The sequence below is a fragment of the Eulemur rufifrons genome, chromosome 28 (assembly GCF_041146395.1).
Source record: "Eulemur rufifrons isolate Redbay chromosome 28, OSU_ERuf_1, whole genome shotgun sequence".
Classification (NCBI taxonomy): Eukaryota; Metazoa; Chordata; class Mammalia; order Primates; family Lemuridae; genus Eulemur; species Eulemur rufifrons.
The window spans coordinates 29,489,782-29,511,230 of NC_091010.1; the positions used below are offsets into that span (position 1 = coordinate 29,489,782).

Sequence of the window (21,449 nt, forward strand, 5' to 3'; positions counted from 1 at the left end):
CCTTTGCCTTCTCCTGGGCCCTATTTTTAAGTCTGAAATACCTCTCCCTCTTGAGGGTCCTTCACTTTCCCTTTCATCATTCATCATTTTATCCATCTTCTCCCAAACCTATTTAAACAATGCCCCCTACTCTCTTCACTCGACATCCCACAAATATCACTCAATGTCCACAATGCAGAATGATTCTATAGTCCGATGAAGCCTCACTGACTCGTTTGAATATGGCAACTATTGAAACATGAATGAGACTAAAGTTGACGTATTATGAACTATAGTTTGCTAAAGGAACTAAAGTAAAAAAAAAAAAAAATTTATTCCATCCAGTAGAGCTTTCAAGTCTTTTCAAATACTTTAAAATATTTTATTAATTAAAAATTATTTATTGGGTCATTTTATTAATTCTAAAATACTACCTTATAAAAACTTTTAATTTGTATATGCCATGCCCACATAAATTAGTAAGATTTTGTTATATAATACATTATGTATTAACTTCTCTGCATCATTACAGCCTATGTATTTGAAATTAAAAAATAAAAACTCTCCTCTAGAACTAGGAATAACATTAAAGATTTTCTCTTTAGAGCAATTATCACAGTGTTGTGCTCAAGTATGTGAGTCTTATATTGTTGACTACAAATGAAATATACAGCCTTCTCCCACACTAAAGAGTACAGAATGAAAAAAATAGAATAGGTTAAAGATATTACATGATGCCATGAAGTTTTAAGATAAATAAAACTAGATATAAGCCCAAAATTGTCAAACTCACCACCGAACTGATAACTGGCTTCATCAAAACCAGCTTGGGGAGCTTTCTAAAAAATAGACTCCTCGAGGACATTATTTTAAGTGAAATAAACCAAGCACAAAAAGACAAATATTGCATTTTCACACTCATATATGGAACCTAAAAAAAATTGATCTCAAGGAGGTAGTGAATAGAATGGTGGCTACTAGAGATTGGTAAGGGTGGTGGGAAAGGGTAATGAAGAGGTGTTGGTGAAGGGGTAATTCTGTTAAATAGAAGGAAAAAGTTCTAGTGTTCAATAGTGCAATAGGGCAACTATAGTTAACAATAATTTGTTATATTTCAGAATAGCTAGAAGTTTTCAAATGTTCCCAACATAAAGCAATGATAAATGTTTCAGGTGAATCATGTCCCAATTACCCTGATTTGATCATTATGTTATATGCGTGTATCAAAATATAACATGTACTCCATGAATATGTACAATTATGTATCAATAAAAAATTTTTAAAAAATAGATTTCTGGGATACATTTCCCAATTTTCGAAGTCAGAATTGTTTAGGGTAGTGCCAGAGTTAGCTCCATGTTTCCAGCATATAACAGACTTAAGAAACACTGGCCTAGAGTCAAGCTCTTTTAAAATTAAATTGACCAGAAGTATCACCGCACACACTAATTTAAAAATATATGCGTTAGATGAGGACCTAATTCAGTAGCTTTTCACGTAGTTACCAAAGTTGAAACAGGATCAAAAGTAGGTCACTCATAATGGCAATTGATGACAGTGTTCTACCATCCTATCTTACCTCCCTATCTTACTTCTACCATGTCAGCTCTAAATGGATGCATTACTGACTTTTCAAACAATTATAGACTCCATGGAACAAATGCAGTGAGGTTGTAGGCTGCTTCTACCATATCTTTAACATCCCGAACATTTGTACCACCCACTAATATGTAATTAGTGAAACAAAAGTAACAAGAAGTATTCAGACTTAACTACATAGGACACACTGACAGTTTCCATTCTACACTGGGGTGGGGGATGAGTTGGTGTTTAATGCTCGTCCTGAATCACTAAAGGGTTGCAATCCACATTTGGAAAATGAGATCTTGCTCAATGCCTCACTTCACAGATAAGGAAACACAATCCTGTAGATATGCCATTGCACTATCTCCAATCTTTGTGTGACCTTTCATTTATCAAATTCCTACCATGAAATCTTAAAGAACCCTCTACAATAGGACCCCAAATAACTTCCACCCATAGCCTCTACATTCTCTTACAGTAGACTGGCTTCTACCAAAGACCCTGGCACAAAGCAACCAAATCACATATTTTATAGGCCCCACTGCCAAGCAAAGTGACCCACACATTCTACTACAGAGTGTAAAACTACTTTATATTTCTCTTGATTGTGGTAAATAATTTAAATTAGGCTGCTTATAAGTAAGAATCACAATGAGCAGCATTATTAATTAAACAATTTAATTCCTAAAGCTAGTGATTTTAGCTAAATACTTGTACATTAGAACCTTTTTTAGAAGGCTACTAACACTATGTCAAAATTTGTAATTATTTTTAACTCACACTTGAAAGCCAAGATTAGCAACTCTTTCCTCTACAGTTATTACCTCTGACCAAGGCATAAAAATTCACTTAGACAAAAAGCTTTCATAACCTACCTAAAAATAGAATAGTTCATAAATTTTCAAAACTGTTTTACCCTGCTGTGGACAGCCCTTGATCTTTGTAAAACTTAGCAAACTTTGGCATGCTCTAATGTTAGTTTTATAAGTTATTGAAAACTCCTGTAAATTTAGCCATCATTTCTCAAATCTGTATTGTGTTCTCATCCCTAATACTTAAATATTTAGGTCATAAATTGAAATACCAGTAGAAAAATACTCATCTTTAGGCCAGTTGTATAGTTACCACATGGCAGGAAACTGACAAGAAAATTTAAACAAACAGAGCATAAAAATACTTCAAAGCTTATGAAACTGAACTCAGCACACTTTCCTAAATTTTAGTACTTCGACTATAGGAAAATAGAACTGTTGTAAGGATTGAGATGACTTAAGCTAACTCAAATTTTTCCCAATTCCTGACATTAATATTAGATTTATAGTTTTATTATAGTAACAAATAGTTGTCACAGTGAGATCTACACACATATACAGATTATATTTAAATTCATATAGAATATTTACATTTTTAAGTTATACTTTTGAAATTAGAAGATGAAGCACAGCTTAAGTTTTACAAACAAAGAAAAGAAAAATATACAAGACAAAAACAGACAGAGTTAACAGTAAAAAATACAGCTATCTGTTCTCAATATAATGCAGAAACTTTTTGTCAAAAAGCTACATCTTCTTAATCTGATTGTCCAAATCATTAAAATATGGATGATTCAGTGCCATCTTGCCAGAAATTCGTTTGGCAGGATCATAGACTAACATTTTCTGGGGGGAAAAAAAGAAAAAAGATATTTAGGAAATAAACCATTTTTTAAAAATCTCCATAAAGCCTTAACTTTTCTATCAGTAAACCAAAACTAATAATTTTAGTGAAAATCTACTAAATGAGCATTTCCATTAGCTTAACACAAAACCAAACACCCCCCCACATTTCACCTCTAGCTCTAGAATAATCTCCATAAATCATAGATACCTCAGTAAACTTTTGTTAAAATGTTAAGACACAAGCATTCAGAGATAGCTTTAAAATCAAGACATAAATTTAGGAAAGATGCCTAGTTAATTCCATTTACCTTGAGAATTAAATGGCCATCTGAGTTATTTACAACATTCTTGAAATGGTGGCAATTAGCTACAGTGGTTTCTGATATAGCACCCAACAAGTTTCAAGTGAAAAAAAAAAAAAAACCCACAGCACAATGTGTTATAAACATATAAAAATGAGTCACTAAATGAATTATGTTCAGACAACTTAGTATTAATGTTAAAGTTAATTTATATATCATTAGAAAAAGCTAGATAAAGCTTAGTACTTGATCTTAAAGAAATATTAAGCTTAAAGAAAACCAAATCAACAAGCAGAAGATTAGAGTTATTTTTACTATTAGTTACATTTGAACACTCATGTACTCAGCACTGTATGAAGTGCTTTGCATAAATCATGCTATTTAATCCTCACAATAAAAGGTAGATATTAGTCCCATTTTACAAATGAAGACATTGAGGCTTTGTCAAGGGAACTTGCCCAAGCTTATAGAGCTATGGTACAGTAAAGCTCAAATTTGAAACCAAGTCTAATTTATGATTTGCAGTAATGGTTCTCAACTGGGGCAGATTTTGTGCCTCAGGGGACTTTTAGCAAGACATTTCCTGTTGTCATAACTGGGGAAAGTGTGCTACTGGGATCTAGAGGGTAGAGAACAAAGATGCTTCTAAGCATGCTACAATGCACAGGGCAGTGCCAGCAACAAAGAATTATGCAGTCCAAGATGTCAATTGTGGCTAGACTGAAGAATCTGATATTTGGGAAATCTGAGCTTAATTTGGTGGCATAATGATTTCTTAATTGTAAAAGAAGCCCAAAGACCAATCAAAATATGTATTTGATGATATAGCAATAGATTTTTGTTTACACCTAACAAAACTTTATTTGCTGGAATTTATAAAAATTTGTTCCTCCTAAAATCTCAAAATTTAAATACTATTCTAAAACAAGCTTCTTGAAGCAAGCCCAGGACAATTTCGTTTTTACCCTAACAGTTTTTATTTTTTGTCTTATTTATACGGAAAACGAGTGTTAGTTGGGAATAGCAATATAATATAGGGTAAAGATTTTTAACTAAATTAGTCCCTCTAACCTTGCTGATGGAGAAATTAGGCACAAAGGGAGAAATAGAGTTCATGAAGCAAATAGCTTTAATAATTAAAAATATCAAGCTGGCCGGGCGTGGTGGCTCACACCTGTAATCCTAGCACTCTGGGAGGCCGAGGCGGGTGGATCGCTCAAGGTCAGGAGTTCGAGACCAGCCTGAGCGAGACCCCGTCTCTACTAAAAATAGAAAGACATTATATGGACAACTAAAAATCTATATAGAAAAAATTAGCCGGGCATAGTGGCGCATGCCTGTAGTCCCAGCTACTCGGGAGGCTGAGGCAGTAGGATCGCTTAAGCCGAGGAGTCTGAGGTTGCTGTGAGCTAAGCTGACGCCACGGCACTCACTCTAGCCTGGGCAACAAAGTGAGACTCTGTCTCAACAAAAAAAAAAAAAAAAAAATATCAAGCAATAAGGAAAATATGTATGTTTAGGATAAATCAATAGAGACAAAAAAGTTAGAAAGGCCTCTAGGCCGCTATATTTCAGCAACTTACAAACAACAAAAAGGTGTACCCACTCTGGCCTCTCCTTCAGTGCTCATACCTACCGGTAAAACAAACAAAACCCTAAAAAATACTAATGCTAAATCCTCTTGTCAGAACTACTAGTGTTTCTTGATATCTAAATGGGAGCTAGTAATACAATAGACGTAACAGACATCTAGCTCAATAAATGTTGGTTTCCTTCCTATTTCCCACACCTTACCGAGAGCAAATCTAAGCCATTTTCATCCAGGTTTTTGACATGGGATGCTAGGCTCCCTGGTTTCCACTTGGGAAATGTATTCTTATAGTCCTGTAAAGATTCCACGTCTGGCCACACTTCATTATTGGGAGTGCCCAAAGCTCTAAAAACCATAGGAAAACAAAAAATTATCAGTTAAAGCATAAATATAATCTCATTGTTACATATATGTTATCTTTATTATTTAACTTAAAAGTTTTTAACAGCTTAGGTATAAAACAAAAATACCTGAAAATCCTGAAGAGTTGATCAATTTCTGAATCCCCATGGAAAAGTGGTTTCTTGGTTGCTAATTCTGCAAATATGGTGCCTATACTCCAAATGTCAACTGGAGTTGAGTAACGAGCTGACCCCAGCAATACTTCTGGGGATCTGTACCAGAGTGTTACTACCTATTATAAAGCAAATTTTTACATTGAATAAATGTGGTGCATTAAGTTACCTAAACTTAAACATTTATATATTAGGGCTGTCCTTTAGAAGGCTGTGATTGCCACTGACAATACTATTTTAGTCAATTAAATACACAAAATTAAAGATGAATTTCTAAGTTCATTTCTAAGTTCTATTCATCAGAAGAAAAAAACAGATAAAAGTATAAATAAATCTTTTCTTGCTTTTCAAATCACTAAAGTGAGGGGATCAAAAGAGTTAAACAGAGCCTTATCTCCCCTGGCAAAAAAACCAAAAACACTGATAATAGATTTGGGATGACACTGTACAAAGTGCAGGTATTGTTTACATGCTAAAACAGTAAATGACTTATAACATGAATAAGAAACATGAGAAAGAAATAAAGGGCATTCAAATTGGATATGATAAGTCAAACTGTCCCTATGTGCAGAGATGATCTCATATGGAAAAGCCCAAAGACTGCAACAAAAAAACCCCTTAAAACTGGTAAACTATTTCAACAAAGTTGCAGGATACAAAATCAAAATCAACATATAAAAATCAGTAGTGTTTCTAGACACTAATAACTAGCTGAAAAAGGAATCAAGAAAGCAATCGCATTTATGATAGCTACAAAAAAAATACCCAGGAATAAATTTAATGAAGATGTGTAATCTCTACAATGAAAACTATAAAACATTGATGAAAGAAATTGAAGAGGATAAAAAAAAAGAAAAAAGACCCCATCTTCATGAACTGGAAGAATTAACATTTCTAAAACGAATAGCCAACTAAAGCAATCCTGAACAAAAAGAACAAAGCTTGAGTCATCAACGTATCTGACTTCAAAATATACTACAAAGCTATAGTAATCAAAACAGCATAGTACTAGCACAAAAACAGACACATAGACCAATGGAACAGAACAGAAAACTCAGAAATAAATAAATCCATGTCCTTACAATCAAGTGATTTTTGACAAAGATGCCAAAAACATACATTGGGGAAAGGCCAATCTCTTCAAAAAATGTGCTGGGAAAACTGGATATGCATATGTAGAAAAATAAAACTAGATCCCTATTTTCACACCATATACAAAAATCAACTCAAAATGGATTAAAGTCTTAAATGTAATGACCTGAAACTATGAAACTGCTAGAAGAAAACACAGGGAAAACACTTCAGGATATTGATCCAGGCAAAAAATTTATGGTTAAGACCTCAAAACCTCAAGCAACAAAAGCAAAAAGTAGACAAATGGGATTATATCAAGCTAAAAAGTTTCTGCACCGCAAAGGAAACAACAGAGGAGACACCTGCAGAATGGGAGAAAATATTTGCAAACTATTCATCTGACGAGGAATTAACATCCAGAATACACAGGGAACTTAGCTCTGCAGCAAAAAGAAAAAAACAACCCTAAATAATCCAATTAAAAAATGGGCAAATGATCTGAACAGACATTTCTCAAATGAAGACACACAAATGCCAGAAAAGCATATGGAAAAAGTGCTCAACATTACTAATCATCAGGGAAATGCAAATCAAAACCACAATGAGATATCACATCCCAGTTAGGAATGGTTATCACCAAAAGACAAAAAATAATAAATGCTGGCAAGGATGTGGAGAAAGGTCAACTCTTATACACTGTTGGTGGGAATGTAAGTTAGTATAGCCACTATGGAAAACTGTATGGAAGTTCCTCAAAAAACTAAAAGCAGAACTACCACATGATCTAGCAATTCCACTGCAGGGTACATATGCAAAAGAAAAAAAAAAAAATCATTATGTCAGAAAGATCTGCAAGCCCTTGTTTATTGCAGCACTACTCAAAATAGCCAAGATATGGAATCAATGGATAAATAAAATGTGGTGTATACATATATACACACACACACATACACACACACACAGTGGAATACTATTCAGCTATAAAGAATGAAATCATGTCATTCTCAACAACATGGATGACCCTGGAGGGCATTATGTTAAGTGACACAAGCTAAGCACCAAAAGATAAATACCACATGTTTTCTCTCATACGTGGGAACTAAAAAAGTAAGATGATTACTAGAGGTTGGGAAGGGTAAGATAAGAAGGAGAGGTTGGTTAATGGAGGAATAAGTTCTAGTGTTTCATCGTACTGTAAAGGTTATTATAGTTAACAATAATTTATTGTGTATTTTCAAATAACCAGAATAGAGAATTTTGAATGTTTTCAGTACAAAGAAATAATGAATGTTTGAGGTGATCGATATGCTAATTACTGATTTAATCATTACTCATTGTATGCATGTATCCAAATATCACACTGTATCCCATAAATATGTAATTATATGTCAACTAAAAACAATTTTTAAAATTAAAGAAAAAAGAAACATGAATAAGTCAAATAAGTTTAATGGTGGTCTAGAACTAACCAACCATTTTAGTATATTTAATCTATCATAATGATAAAAATATCACCCTTAACCAAAGCTAATGAGGTCAATAGCATTTAAACCAAGGAGAACCAATTAATCTTAATTTATTTGTACAGCCATGGGAAAAATAATAAAAGGGACAACAAGAAGTCAAGACCTCTAACCAGATGAGCACTGTTGTAAGTTTTGATCTGGAGACAGTCTTTGGGCTCAAGGTTGGCAACTCCACAGCATGGTTTTTCAATAATCCTTTACAATGTTCCCTTTCCTTCCAGAAACACCAAAAATGCCAAGCCAGCAATACAACATCAATAAAACAATTATATTTAGTAGTTTCTAAATGTATCAGAAATTGTATTCCTTAAGCAACAAAATCTGTCTTTTAATCAATCTCAGTATATCTCAGGGAGGGTCCAATTAGGAGACAGAAACCACATGGTGATTGATTTCAATGGGGAGAATTTAATATAAAGAATTAAACTATTAACAGGGAATGGGATGAGATTGACTAGTAAGAAATAAGGAGAATATTAAAAACTATAGCAAGAATGAAGTATCTCAGGAATGGAAAAACAAACACAACATGTACTCTCTAATAATTTGGAACTAATTAATGGGCACACACGGGCACAGAGAGAAGTAAAAGTCATCAGAAATCAGAATGGGGGTGTAGAGGAAGTATAAAAACCTACCTAACAGGTATAATGTACACTATACAGGTGATGCGCACACTAATAGCCCTGACTCAAGCATTATAAAAGCTATTCATGTAACAAAAACATTTGTCCTCGCTTAATATTTTGGGGGGGGGTGACTACAGCAAGGAAAGCCCCTTCCTCCTGCAATGCCTCTCCAATACGCTCTACTGATCTTAGCTTCATAGCAGCTGGCAAAGAAAAAATACTTAAAGGATTTAGTTCCTTTCACATAGCATACAATGAAGGGTGAATCTGGAGCTGAAAGGCAATAAATTGATACTGGTACAAAGTAGAAATATTATTTATTTCTTTTGTCACTTAACAAATACAGAAAATAATTCAGCAATCGCACACATTCAAAAGCACCAAAAAACACTATTCTACTTGCCTCATGTGTATATACTCTAATAGGGATTCCAAAAGCTCTGGCAAGGCCAAAATCAGCCAGTTTAATTGTTCCTTTGTCATCAATCAATAGATTTTGAGGTTTTAAGTCTCTGTGAAGAACTCTTCTAGAGTGACAAAACACAATCCCCTGTAGAATTTGGTATAAGTAACTCTGGAAAAAGGAAATATAAGTTAGAAACTTAACCATATCACATACATATGATTTTCTATAATATTAGCTTGTTTCAAAGATATAAGAAATTATGATATAGAGAAATAATTTGACTACCAAAGCTTTCAGGCCATTTTATAACAAACATTTGTGGGTGGGAAGCCCATTTGCATACAATGTCATATTTGTATAAATAAGAAAAAGATATTCACCTTATGGACATATCTATGTCCATGTTAACTCAGTTAGTCTTCTTTGACTTAGTTTTAGTCCCTCATCCTTAAGTTACAAGTTAGTTTTCTATATAAAAGTTTCTTGAATTTTCTTCCATATACTTATACCAACTCTATGTCTATCTTGAATAAGGTTGGTCTTTTCTATCTTTCAACTTTACACATTTATTTCCTCATTGGAAAACCTGGTCTGATTCCAAAAGAAATGGCAAAGACATTATGATTATATATTTAAATGGCTACAATTAAATGCTGCTTAATAGTTCAGAGATAAGTGCTTTACAAGACACTTTTTGCCAAAGGCAATGTAATTGACATTTGAAGTAACATGGATATTATAAAAATGTAAAGTACATATAAGAAAATACTGACAAAGTTTAAAATTGGAAAATAATACAGATGCTCCTCAAGTTATGATGGGGTTATATCTCGATAAACCGATGATTGTAAGTTAAAAATATCATAAGTCAAAAATGCATTTAATGCAACCTACCAAGCATCATAGCTTAGCCTAGCCCACCTTACACATGCTCAAAACACTTATATTGGCCTACAGTTGGGCAAAATCATCTAACGCAAGGCCTTTTCATAATAAAGTGTTGAATACCTTATGTAATTTACTAAATACCATACTGAAAAAACAGAATGGTTGTACAGATACTCCAAGTATGGTTTCTATTGAATACTGATCACTTTTGCACCATACTATAGTTGAAAAACTTTAAGTCGAACCATAAGCCAGGGACTGTCTGTACATAAAATCAGACCTGGCTGGCCATTTGGAAAAAAAGGTGTTTTTTTTTTTTAATATTTGGATCTGCACCCCAGTTTTTAAACCAAAATAAATCTTGATCCATCCAAAATTGAAGACAAAAAAGTATGTGTGGAGGGAAAAAATATCTACTGAAATGACCAGAAAAATATCGTCATATATTGTCATGGAAGATCATATATGACCTTTCAGTAAGGAAGACTTAAGCAAGACATAAAAACAGAAAGTTCAACAGTCATATTAAGATTATTAAAGACAATTTCAATATAGAAAAGTCAGTGGAGAATATACAGACTGTTTGTAGATGGCTACACATTAAAAATGTTAAATGTCATGAAATACAAAATTAAAATAATGCTAACTAATATGCCTTTTTCACATAATAGATAAATTACTTAAAAATTGATAAAACCAAGGTTTGGCAATAATGTAAGAAAACTCTTACATACCATGGATGTTTAAGAATAAATTGCTACAATTTTTTAGAGGGCAACTGGCAGTATCTATAGAGACCTTAAATATTAATAAGCATCTTCAACTCATCTTTCTAGTTCTAAAATTTATCCTGTAAAGTTGCATACAAAGAGGATATTCACCACAGCATTGTTCCTAAGACCAACAATGACTTAAGCTGGAAAATAACTTAAGTGTCCATCAGTATGGAACTGGTTTAAATAATTATATCAAAAATGCAAACAGACATAGGTAGATCTGTGTCCGATGTTTTATGCAAAAGGAAAAGATGTATGTATATATGTGCATACATAAATTATCCCATTTCTGTAAAATACATTTATACACATACAAAGTGGACGTACAAGTGTCTGCAAGATTATGAATAAAACAATGGCTACCTCAGGAGTGGTTTGGTAGAGTTGGTGTAAGAATAAGACACTTTTATATACTTCGGTACTTTCAAAAAAAAACTATATGTTTATAATTTAACTGAAATGTAATAAATGTCTACAATAAATTAACCAAAGCATATTCAAAACCAAGATAAAATTAAACGACCTGTTACCACCACCCTGCCCCAGGCTTTTGTTACTCTGTTTTACACATATTTGACAGCCAGAGAAAGACTGGAGTACTCTAGTTTCCAACAATAAAATACCATACTCATCAGTGCTGTTATCTCAGGCACTATTTTTCACTTACTAGAAGCATTATCTGGTAATAAAATAGGTAACTCTAACCTGTGTAGACTGTGAGGGAGGAATATGAAATTCTTCCTCATTTTACTTTCTAACACTTTTTCCAAGCATAATCCCACAAAACACAGAGACTTCTATATAGACCCTTTACATTCAGTGCTTAAGTATTCATAAAATTAGGTAAGCTTCTTACCTTAACAAGTGAAGAATCCATGAACTGACCAGGAGGGATGGAATCCAAATATTTCTTGAGGTCCATGGAAAGAAATTCAAAGATGAGATATAACCTCGAATCCTGCATAAGCACATCTTGAAGACTGAAAAATAAAATAATTTTATGAAAAATCTAGCAAACATTTTTGACCCCTCTCTTTCACAAAATAAAACTACTTCCACAAATTTCAGTGGCTATAATAAAAACTGGGGAAAGAGATGGTAGCTTCCCTAATAGAGAACACCTTAATAAAAAACTAAAATTTTAGGAAGGAATCTCAGGGCAGCAATTTAAAATTAAGTCTCATAAGGAGGTGCTAACTTATAAACAGTCTGTATTCCAAAAGAACTATCTAGGTTAGCTACTAATTGCTCAGACTTTGTCTTTTCATTGAAGTAAATTACACAAATAAGTTTAAAGTAGTACCTCACCTTCAGAGCTACTCCCTATCTCCAGAGCCAGCAAAATACAATTAAATTCTAACTTTGACTGTTAGGAAGACAATTCTCCCCCAAAACACCCAATCCAAATATTTCAGGAAAAAACAATTCTTTCTTTCTTTTTCATCTAACCGAGCTACCTGTCCTAGGCCTCTCATTAAGGAGTCAATAGAGACTAGAGCTCTCAGAGGGGGAGAGTTGACAAAGCTCTATGGAAAGGGCGTCCTTTCCTCCCATGGCCTCTTACCTTGCTTTTCCAGCCCCAAGTCTACTCACCAAGCTCCTCTAACTGTTGCTGCTTTAATAGCCTATTCTCTTACACCTATGCCCAGCATTCTCATTTACAAACATAGTAGGGCTATGTTCAACTCAGCAAGGTCAGACCAAAAACTAAGCAAATGTAAAATTTTCCCCATTGAAATTCACATTTGAAATACTATGCAGAAAATGGTTTAAATTCAGATATTATACCATACCTGACTATATTTGGATGACGAAGTTCTTTTAATAGAGAAATTTCCCGAATTGCAGTACTAGGAACCCCTTCCTCTTCACTTTCTAGTCTGATTTTCTTCATGGCTACCACTTGGCCTGTAGTTTTGTGTCTACCCTTATACACAACTCCATAGGTACCTGAAACAAAGTAAATATCTGCTAGGTAACACACCCCATAAACTAAGACTTTTTTAGTGATTGAATCCCCTAAGGTGTCGCATGATAGAAATGTCTGCTGTGGCCAAATGGAAGTATCTTACTCCTAATTATACTCTCATTGCTTCCAAAAAGAAATGGAGAGTAACTACAACCTATCATGTATATGGTTTAGAAATAAAATTCATGGAGTCATCACAAGTTTCCCATACATTTAAATTACCATTAATGTTCCAGCACATTTTAGAGAAGTAAATGGGTCTCTTGCAAATTGAAATTTACCTCCTGCCAAATATCCTACCCAACAATAAAACAGGCATAAAATACAGTGTAAAGATTTGGGCTCAGGAAATACTACTGAAGAGTCACCTTGAGACTTTCAGAAAATTCTGCAAAGTGCTCTATGCTTTTCAAAACATTTCATATGTATCTCAAAATACATATGCAACAATCCTTATCCATGAAGGGAATGGAGATTTAAAAAAGGTCATGTGTTTTTATTAAATATTAAACCTAATAAAGATCACATTATCTACTACATACTAGGAAAGCCTCATACCTATTCAGAAGTTGATGAAAACACTGATATATGGGCTTCAGATAATGAACGGTGTCAACATAAGGGATAGCGGGGTTGGGAGAGGTGGATACAGGAAGTAGAAATGGCAATAAGAGAGAAAACTAGTTAGCCAACATCATACACATACAGCACTCAATTCCCTAGATAAGTACTTTTTAAACTCGGGTTGGAGTTTAGGAAAGTCCTGAACCCCTTAACTATACATAAAATTTTGTTGAATAGCTTTTGCTTTCGATGACAGGTTTAACTTCAAAATTGATTACAATGCATTTTTCTAGGAAGAAGGTCTATTTTATGGTTTTTATGAGTTTCTCCAAAGGTAGCATATTTCAAAAAAGGCCAAGAACCACTAACACATTATTAAGTGCTTAGTTATAATATTAAGCAGTTTGGTCAGTGATAAACTGAAGTTATATAAAGTTTGTTCTAACTTATGGGGTTTTTTGTTTTATTTGAGATGAAGTCTTGCTTTATCACTCAGGCTGGAGTGTAGTGGCATCATCATAGCTCACTGCAGCCTTGAACTTCTGGGCTCAAGAGATCCTCCTGCCTCAGCCTCAAGAGTAGCTGGGACTACAGACCTCGGCCAGCACACCCAGCTCTCATGTGTTTGTTTTGTTTTTAAAGAAATTCTACACAAATCTATGTCTTCCTACATACTGGTGTCATTCTAAAAATATACTTTGACATAAAAACTACTTTATTCTACTTTGAATTAATTTTGGATTAAATGTGACTTTTAAATAACCAGAACTATTCCAGATTAAAAGAGAATTGATTATATTTGATCCTCACAGCCATCCTTAAAAGTAGGTAGCCTTCTGTACACTTACAATCTGTACATTTTTTTGGGTTATAAATTATTCTTGCATTCAATACAAAAAGTAGGTACACCAATAGCACACTCATCTGGCACACTGTTAAAGCAGTCTCAGGAAGATTACTTACTTGCATAGTATGGTCAAATAGCAATTAATGCTATTTGACCAAAAATTCAGAACAATTTTTTTCTAATATTCTTTCCTCTCCCTCAAGTGTACAATCTCATCCAGTAGTAAATAATTTTCAGAATTAACTTATAACAATTGATTAATTAATGGCCAACACTCAACATTTAGTTAAACAAAGTAGAATCATTCTACTGGTTAATCACCAAAAATTACTTATGAAAAATATGGTATGTGCTCTGAAATGACCTAAGCAGTCTAAATATAGAAATATTTTAAGGAGATTACTAAATAACTAAGGAGGCAAAAGAAAAATTTTAGCTTAATGGTATTATAGAAGTAAAAGCAAGCACAACATAGAAAAGCCTGGAAGGCGATCTGTCTAAAACTAACGGAAGACTTTATCCCACAAAACAAAGGAACAAATAATGTTGGACATGGTCAGGTTATGTAGGCCTTGAAGCAGAAAACTTTTATTCAACAAATATTGATAGACTGCCCACTAAATGCAAGGTAAAGGCTCCATCATCATGGACATAACTACTCTTTATGAACCAAAAAGACATTTTCTTGAGGCAGGAAGGAGTTCAAAGACTAGTATGACAACACTAAGATTTTTTATAATTTGGATGAAAACAGACAACTTTGTAATATTTGAAATAAGTATGCATGTATTTAAGAAATGATTTAGACTGTCAAAAAACTCAAATGTCAAGAGGGAGAAAATGCAGGGATTTTTCTAGATTAGAAACAATGGAGGCATTAACTGCCAAATGAAAGGCGTGACTGGGTGGATCTTCCGAATATACATGCAGAAAGAAGTATTTAGGGGTAAAGTTCATTTCTAGAACTTATTTCAAATGGATTAAAATAAAACCAATTGAGTGTTCTCACCACTAAAAAATGATTAAGGCATGAGGTGATAGATATGCTAACTACCCTGATTTAATCATCATACAACATACACATGCATTGAAACATCAAATTGTACCCCATAAATATATGTACAATTAAAATGTGTAAATTTGAAAAAAAAAAAGAAAAATAGACGGGGTACAGTGGCTCACACCTTTAATCCTAATCACTCTGGGAGGCCAAGGCAGGAGGATTGTTTGAGCTTAGGAGCTCAAGACCAGCCTGAGCAAGAGCAAGCCTCTACAAAAAAATAGAAAAATGAGACAGGCGTCATGGTGCACACCTGTAGTCACAACTACTTGGGAGGCTGAGGCAGGAGGATTGCTTGAGCCCAGGAGTTGGAGGTTGCAGTGAGCTATGATGTCACCACTGCTACTCTACTCAGGGCGACACAGCAAGAGAGCAAGACTCTGCCTCAACAAAAAAAAAAAAAAAAAAAGAAAGAAAGAAAGACAGACAGACAGACAGACAAAATGCTAATACACAGATAATAAGGTAAATATGACAAAACACTAACAACTTGGTAAAAGTATTATCCGTTCATTGTATAAATCTTTCAACTTATCTGTAGTTTTGAAAATGTTTAAAATAAAAAGTTGAGGAAAAAACATAAAACTTTCAAATTAGTATTTTAATACTAGACTTTGATCAGATACCTGACAGAAATAAAAGAAAATTCTGTGTGGAAAATGTCATCTAGGCCTCAAATTATTTCCACAGGTTAATTTTTCAAAAACAGTATCCAGCACATAATCCAAAACAACCAGGCACTGGAGTAGCCAAGACAATATAAGCCAGAAAGAGAGGAAACAATAGAGTTCAGGAAAATCACATAAGGAATACAGGTATTATTATGGAATATTTGAGTATCACCTGTGGCCTGGGCACTATTGCCAGGCAGTGGGCAAATAGTTGTAAACAAGACAACCACCCAGCCTCACAGAGCTTACTGCATAGAAATTAAAAAGGATATTAAGGATGAAGCAAAGGGACTACAAAATGGTCTTGGACTAGTGAGATGAAAAGCGAAGCTGTAGAGAAGGGTGGTTTCCAGGTAGAAAGAACAGCATTGCCATAAGCCAAATAGCAGGGCATATGTGAGGATATCAAAGAAATCCAAATTAGAGTTTAACGGCATTACATGAGGCTGGCAAGAGGGCTATCATGTAAAGAGATAGTTATGGAGACAATGGGTTTTCTGAATTAAACACTCAAATATTTTCCATACACTGTCTCAGATCCAGATAAAAGGTTTACCACTGTCACACTGTTAGAAATGAAGAACGGGGTCTTATGACTCCCCTATATACTTATAAAAAAATAAATTTAAAATTATACTTCTAACTGCTTCTAACTGCTATTTTAGTAGCAATTAAATACCTTTCTCAGGAGTCAAATCTTTAAGTCTCCTGTTTGGAGTTCTAAAGTTTTAAAGAAAAATACATTTATATTTTAAGAATGCCTCCTTTTACTCCAAACTAAAACCAAGACTCACTAAATTCTCTAGAGATTTAAGAAACACATACTACACAAAGCATTAGACATGCTAATCAAACTTATTTTTAATTCAGCAGCAAAATTAGCTTAGTAAAATGGGCATACTAAGGTATTTAATTGAAATTTATTTACAAAAAAAAAAAAAAGAACATGCCTCCAAACCCAACCACACTAACTTGTTATTCCTATCGTACTAAATCCTTCCAGTATTCTCCACCTTGTTTTTTAATGTTCTTTGTCAAGTAGGGCCTTTGAGTATACTAAAAATACAGAGGGAAATGTTCTTCAAGTAGAACCTACATAAACTGGACTCTATTAGCAAATTATTTTGTGTAAGTTTTAGCATTGGTTTCTAGAGAATTGAGAATGCCAAAACTTCCACTTAGAAACTTGGATGTCCTGATGGGGGAAAAGAAACAATGAACAGGCAAAAGGATATTTTTACCCCTCAATTTATGCCACATAGATCTAAATATTCCTTGAAGTCCTACAGAAAGGAAATGAATGACTATATACAAAAATAGTTTTAGAATAGCTTACATGTACACATGACAGGTCATTTATACCTATGGTAACCAAACAGAAATTTAAGTTAAATTAGTTTAACAGTCAATTATGGTATCTTCTCTATAAAGTTCAGATAAAAATATTTACCATCCTAAAAATAATTATGAGACTAAAAATATATTACAGTTTCAATTCTCTTGAAATGTGAACAATTTGTGTTTAATTTATTCTGTAAAAAAACATAATGCACATTAGTACAATATACCTTAAAAGTTGAATTTTAATAAGTATTTACATGTGTTCATGTCATAAAAGTTATAGCATTATGAAATCATTATATAAACATATTATTAAAACCACTCACCTTCTCCAATTTTCTCTATTTTGGTATAATCTTCCATAGTTAATCAATAGGTATGGCAGATCCTAAAATGAGGGGAAAAACTGATTTGATTACATGGCACTAACTAAAAGGGCAGTTTTAAGTCTTAATGAGATCTGTAAAGTGTTGTCCAGTGCTTACTGCAGTGTTAAGTATTCCATAAATATTAGTTATTAAAACTATATTTACAAGGGTAAGGACTCCTGCAATAAGACTTTACCACCCTTCCTTGCTCCTAAAACATTGGAAACATTTGTTCATTCTATACCAGTATTTAGCTTCCTTCAATCAAATTAACCCTCAAATTCAGACATCAACTTCTCTATTCTTCCAAAACAAAAACCAAAATTACATTTTTAATGTAACACTTTTAAGTAGTAGCAGCGTGTGACAAACTAAGACCCAAATATTTCAACAAATAATGTTATTTGATTGAATTTGTACTGCTTTATGATATTTAAGATGATTCAAAACACTTTTTTAAAGACAGGAGTACAGAACTAAAATGTGATCAGAGTGTTCACACATTAGATTTACCCATTAGAAAGATTTTGTTTAAAGCTGCAAAAACAAAGTGTTTACAGTTGCTCAAGTGAGTTTTAATCTTTCTCTTTTTTGCAGTCATATAAACAAACATGCTCAAGACTTTCAAGGTACGTTTTGCAAGAGTAGGAATTATCACTAGGCACCCTAGAAGAAAAGAAGAAGTCCAAATCCACAGATCAAATTCTAATTATACCCTACCCAATGTCAAGAACCAATTAAAAAACTATATATTTGAATCAAGTATAGAGTGAAAAAGTGCTGACAACCAGACATTCAAGACTTCCTCAGATGGTAAATTTGCCAACATAACTTCAGAAGCCCACTCATAATTACCTTTATTTTTCTAACACACCTATCACTGATAACAAAATCATTATAAAGGTCACCTGAATAACTGACCCTTAAGAAGTTCTCTCTCTCACATTCCTCCTCAAAAAAAAAAAAGAAAAAAAATCCAAAAAGAAGTGGAGACTAATAATTTTTTAATGAACAAAATTGCACTACACTTGTCATGTGTGGTGTCAATCTTAAGAATTTATAGCTTTACAAAATGGCAGGAGACAATTAAGACACTTATCTTTTTCCTCAATAACCAGATTTAATATACCTAAAGCACAATAAATTCTTGAGCTCACTTCGAACAGTAGCTAAAATTTAGCTCAATTTCAAAGTTGGGTTCAATTACCCTCCCACTATTTTCCAGTTCTAACAATTTTAAATAAAGGATGCCTTTTGAATGTCTCCGGGGCTCTGTACGACAAGGTGCAGGATGGAAAATACCTATAGCTTCACCTCTCCACCCACAGAGACCTCCAGGTCTTTAAGAGGACACAAGACATGCACACTAGCAACGTTAGTATTAGGTTAAAAATGACTAAAGGATATTAAACCACACGTTTCCATCTCTCGGCATTTCCTAGCTTTTCACTTTTTGACAATTCCATAGTATAGAACAACCAACAAGTAAAAAACAAAAACACCCATGTTCCCTCTGGCTCTGTGTCTTGGCTAAGTGTTCTTAAAAGCTCCGAGTGGGCAAGGGCTGTGGGCACAGAGGCAAGCCCGAGAAAGCCCACGGCTTTCTGATGGGTTTCTCCAGGCGGCCTGGCTTTAGGGGCTGGCGTCGGTACCTGGCCCCAACGCGGTCGTGTTTTCCACCCCAGGAGCCGGAACGCTGAGCACGCCGGGGGCGGGCCTAGGACCGAGCCTGGTGCGCAGCAGGCGCTCAGCTTGCTCGAACCAACGCGGGGATGTTGCTTCAACCACGACCCAAAAGCCTCCTTAGCTGGGTCGGCGCCTCTTCCAGAGAACCGCTGTCCTTCCACCCCAGACTGCAACTCCGAGGCCAGGGCAGCCTCAACAACTCCTGGACTCCCCCGCGAGCCTCCCTCTAAAGCTGGGCCCGGCCATGCTCACAGGCCCGGAACCCGGGCCCAGGGAAAGGGCCAGCCATCCTCGAGAATCCTGGCCTTGCCCCACGCAGACCCCTGCTCCCCAGCCCGGCCTTGCCCCATGCAGACCCCCTGCTCCCCAGCCCGGCCTCTTAAGATCACCCCGTTCCTCAATACTCGCCCTCCGAGGCCCCCGGGCCGGCCCACAAGCATGACGCTGACCCCAGCAACTTTACCCGGCTTATTATCCCGCGGCGGCCGCAGTGGCAACTACCACGTCACCGTCGCTCCTTTCTCAACTTCCAAGAGCCAGCTTAGAAGCTAAGTGCGAGCAGTTTCAAACTCACCGCGCTAAAGGGTCCCGGGTCCACCAATCAGGCAGCCCGTAGACTTTCAAAGGAGCCAATCAGAGCCCAGCTACGCTTGGGCAGGGCATCCCGGGTGGCTAGAGCGCGAAAGAGAGAGGAAACGGCGGCTGGAGAAAAAGCAGGCGGGCGGGCGCCAACTGAATCTGAGCGCAAGCGCTCTCCTTCATATCAAGAGAGCGTCGTCATACTGTTTCTAGTCATCAGGAATCGACTGTTCCCTCTATTTTTCTTTTTAATTTTTTCTCCCTGTATTGGCACAATTAAAATTTATTGCGCTCAAATAGCTCCTCAGAAAAGTGATATTATACTTACATAGAGATTCCATTACTTTTATTTCTAATACTTAAAGTTAAGAGTGTATAGTTACGTTTTTCTAAATAAGTGATCTGCTGGCTAAGCCCGAAGAGGCCTTTTCAGTTACTTTAAGAGGGAGATAATGGAAAACTCAAAAGACATCCGCAAAAATGTAAAGAAAAATTTTTGATTATATATAGTATATAATATACATATAGCTGTGCTTTGTTTTTACCTCATTTTTAAATTTTACAATTTTTGTTTGAATTTTTATTTATTGAAAAATTTTAAAAATATTTTAAATGTTAAATATTTCCACGGAATTTTAAATAAATATATATTTTTATATATGGGGCAGAAGGGTGGTCTTTTTATGTTGCTCAAGCTGGCTTTGAACCCCCGTGTTTAAGCAATCCGCGTCGGCCTCCCTCACTGCTGGGAATACAGGCACGTGCTACCATGCCCAGCCTTAAATGTTTTAAAGAACACAAAAATTCACAATTCTACAAGGGGAGAAAAATATCTGAATTATACTAAAGTAATCCAGTGTCAAAAACTCTGTCTTCCTTGCCCTTCAAGAGAGAGATTAAGAGAGATTTCTGTACTTAAACATCATTCTTAAATCTTAAAAATAACAAACAAAACACAGTGAAACAGAATCAGAAATAATGAGTCCCCCTACTAAGGATTTTAGGTTGCACTGACCCTAATAAAGATATATGACAGATTAACTCACCCTCTACAAGTATGTGTTAGAATGAAGAGTGGAACTAGTACATCGCATGCATTTAAGTGTTGAATACTTTTTTGCACAATAAGCCACTGAGTCTGTCATGTGGCCCCATAGATTGCATGAATGCTCAGTCTTGACAATTTTTTGCTCCTAGGTGACAAAGGCAGAATATTTGGGATTCATGGTGGAAGTTGAGGTTTGAGAACTCCTGCCTGAACCTAATAACTTTTAAAACTTACTTTTCTAATCCAAATTTTGCTTTTTAAATGAAAACTGCCCCAGAGAAGTGCTGCAGAGATGCAGGCTGTTCTGTGGTAGCTTAGGGTACTGATTTTAATGAATGAATATACACGCCTTTCTGAGAGGCTCAAGCAAGGAATTCAATTTAGATAA

At 34.9% G+C, this 21,449-nt stretch overlaps 1 protein-coding gene across 2 annotated transcripts; it reads right to left on the reverse strand.

The window, feature by feature from the left end:
- Nucleotides 1–3,122: 3,122 nt before the first annotated feature.
- Nucleotides 3,123–17,743, reverse strand: CDK1 (cyclin dependent kinase 1). 2 transcript variants are annotated; one of them, XM_069460650.1, is made up of 7 exons: nt 17,707–17,743; nt 12,722–12,878; nt 11,785–11,908; nt 9,262–9,432; nt 5,585–5,748; nt 5,318–5,459; nt 3,123–3,221 (listed from the first exon to the last, which is right to left on the reverse strand). In XM_069460650.1, the coding sequence occupies exons 1-7, from the start codon at nt 17,741–17,743 to the stop codon at nt 3,123–3,125; spliced, it is 894 nt and encodes a 297-aa protein (XP_069316751.1). The 2 variants fall into 2 exon arrangements, with proteins under 2 accessions (XP_069316751.1, XP_069316752.1); XM_069460651.1 differs by lacking the exon at nt 9,262–9,432.
- Nucleotides 17,744–21,449: the final 3,706 nt, after the last annotated feature.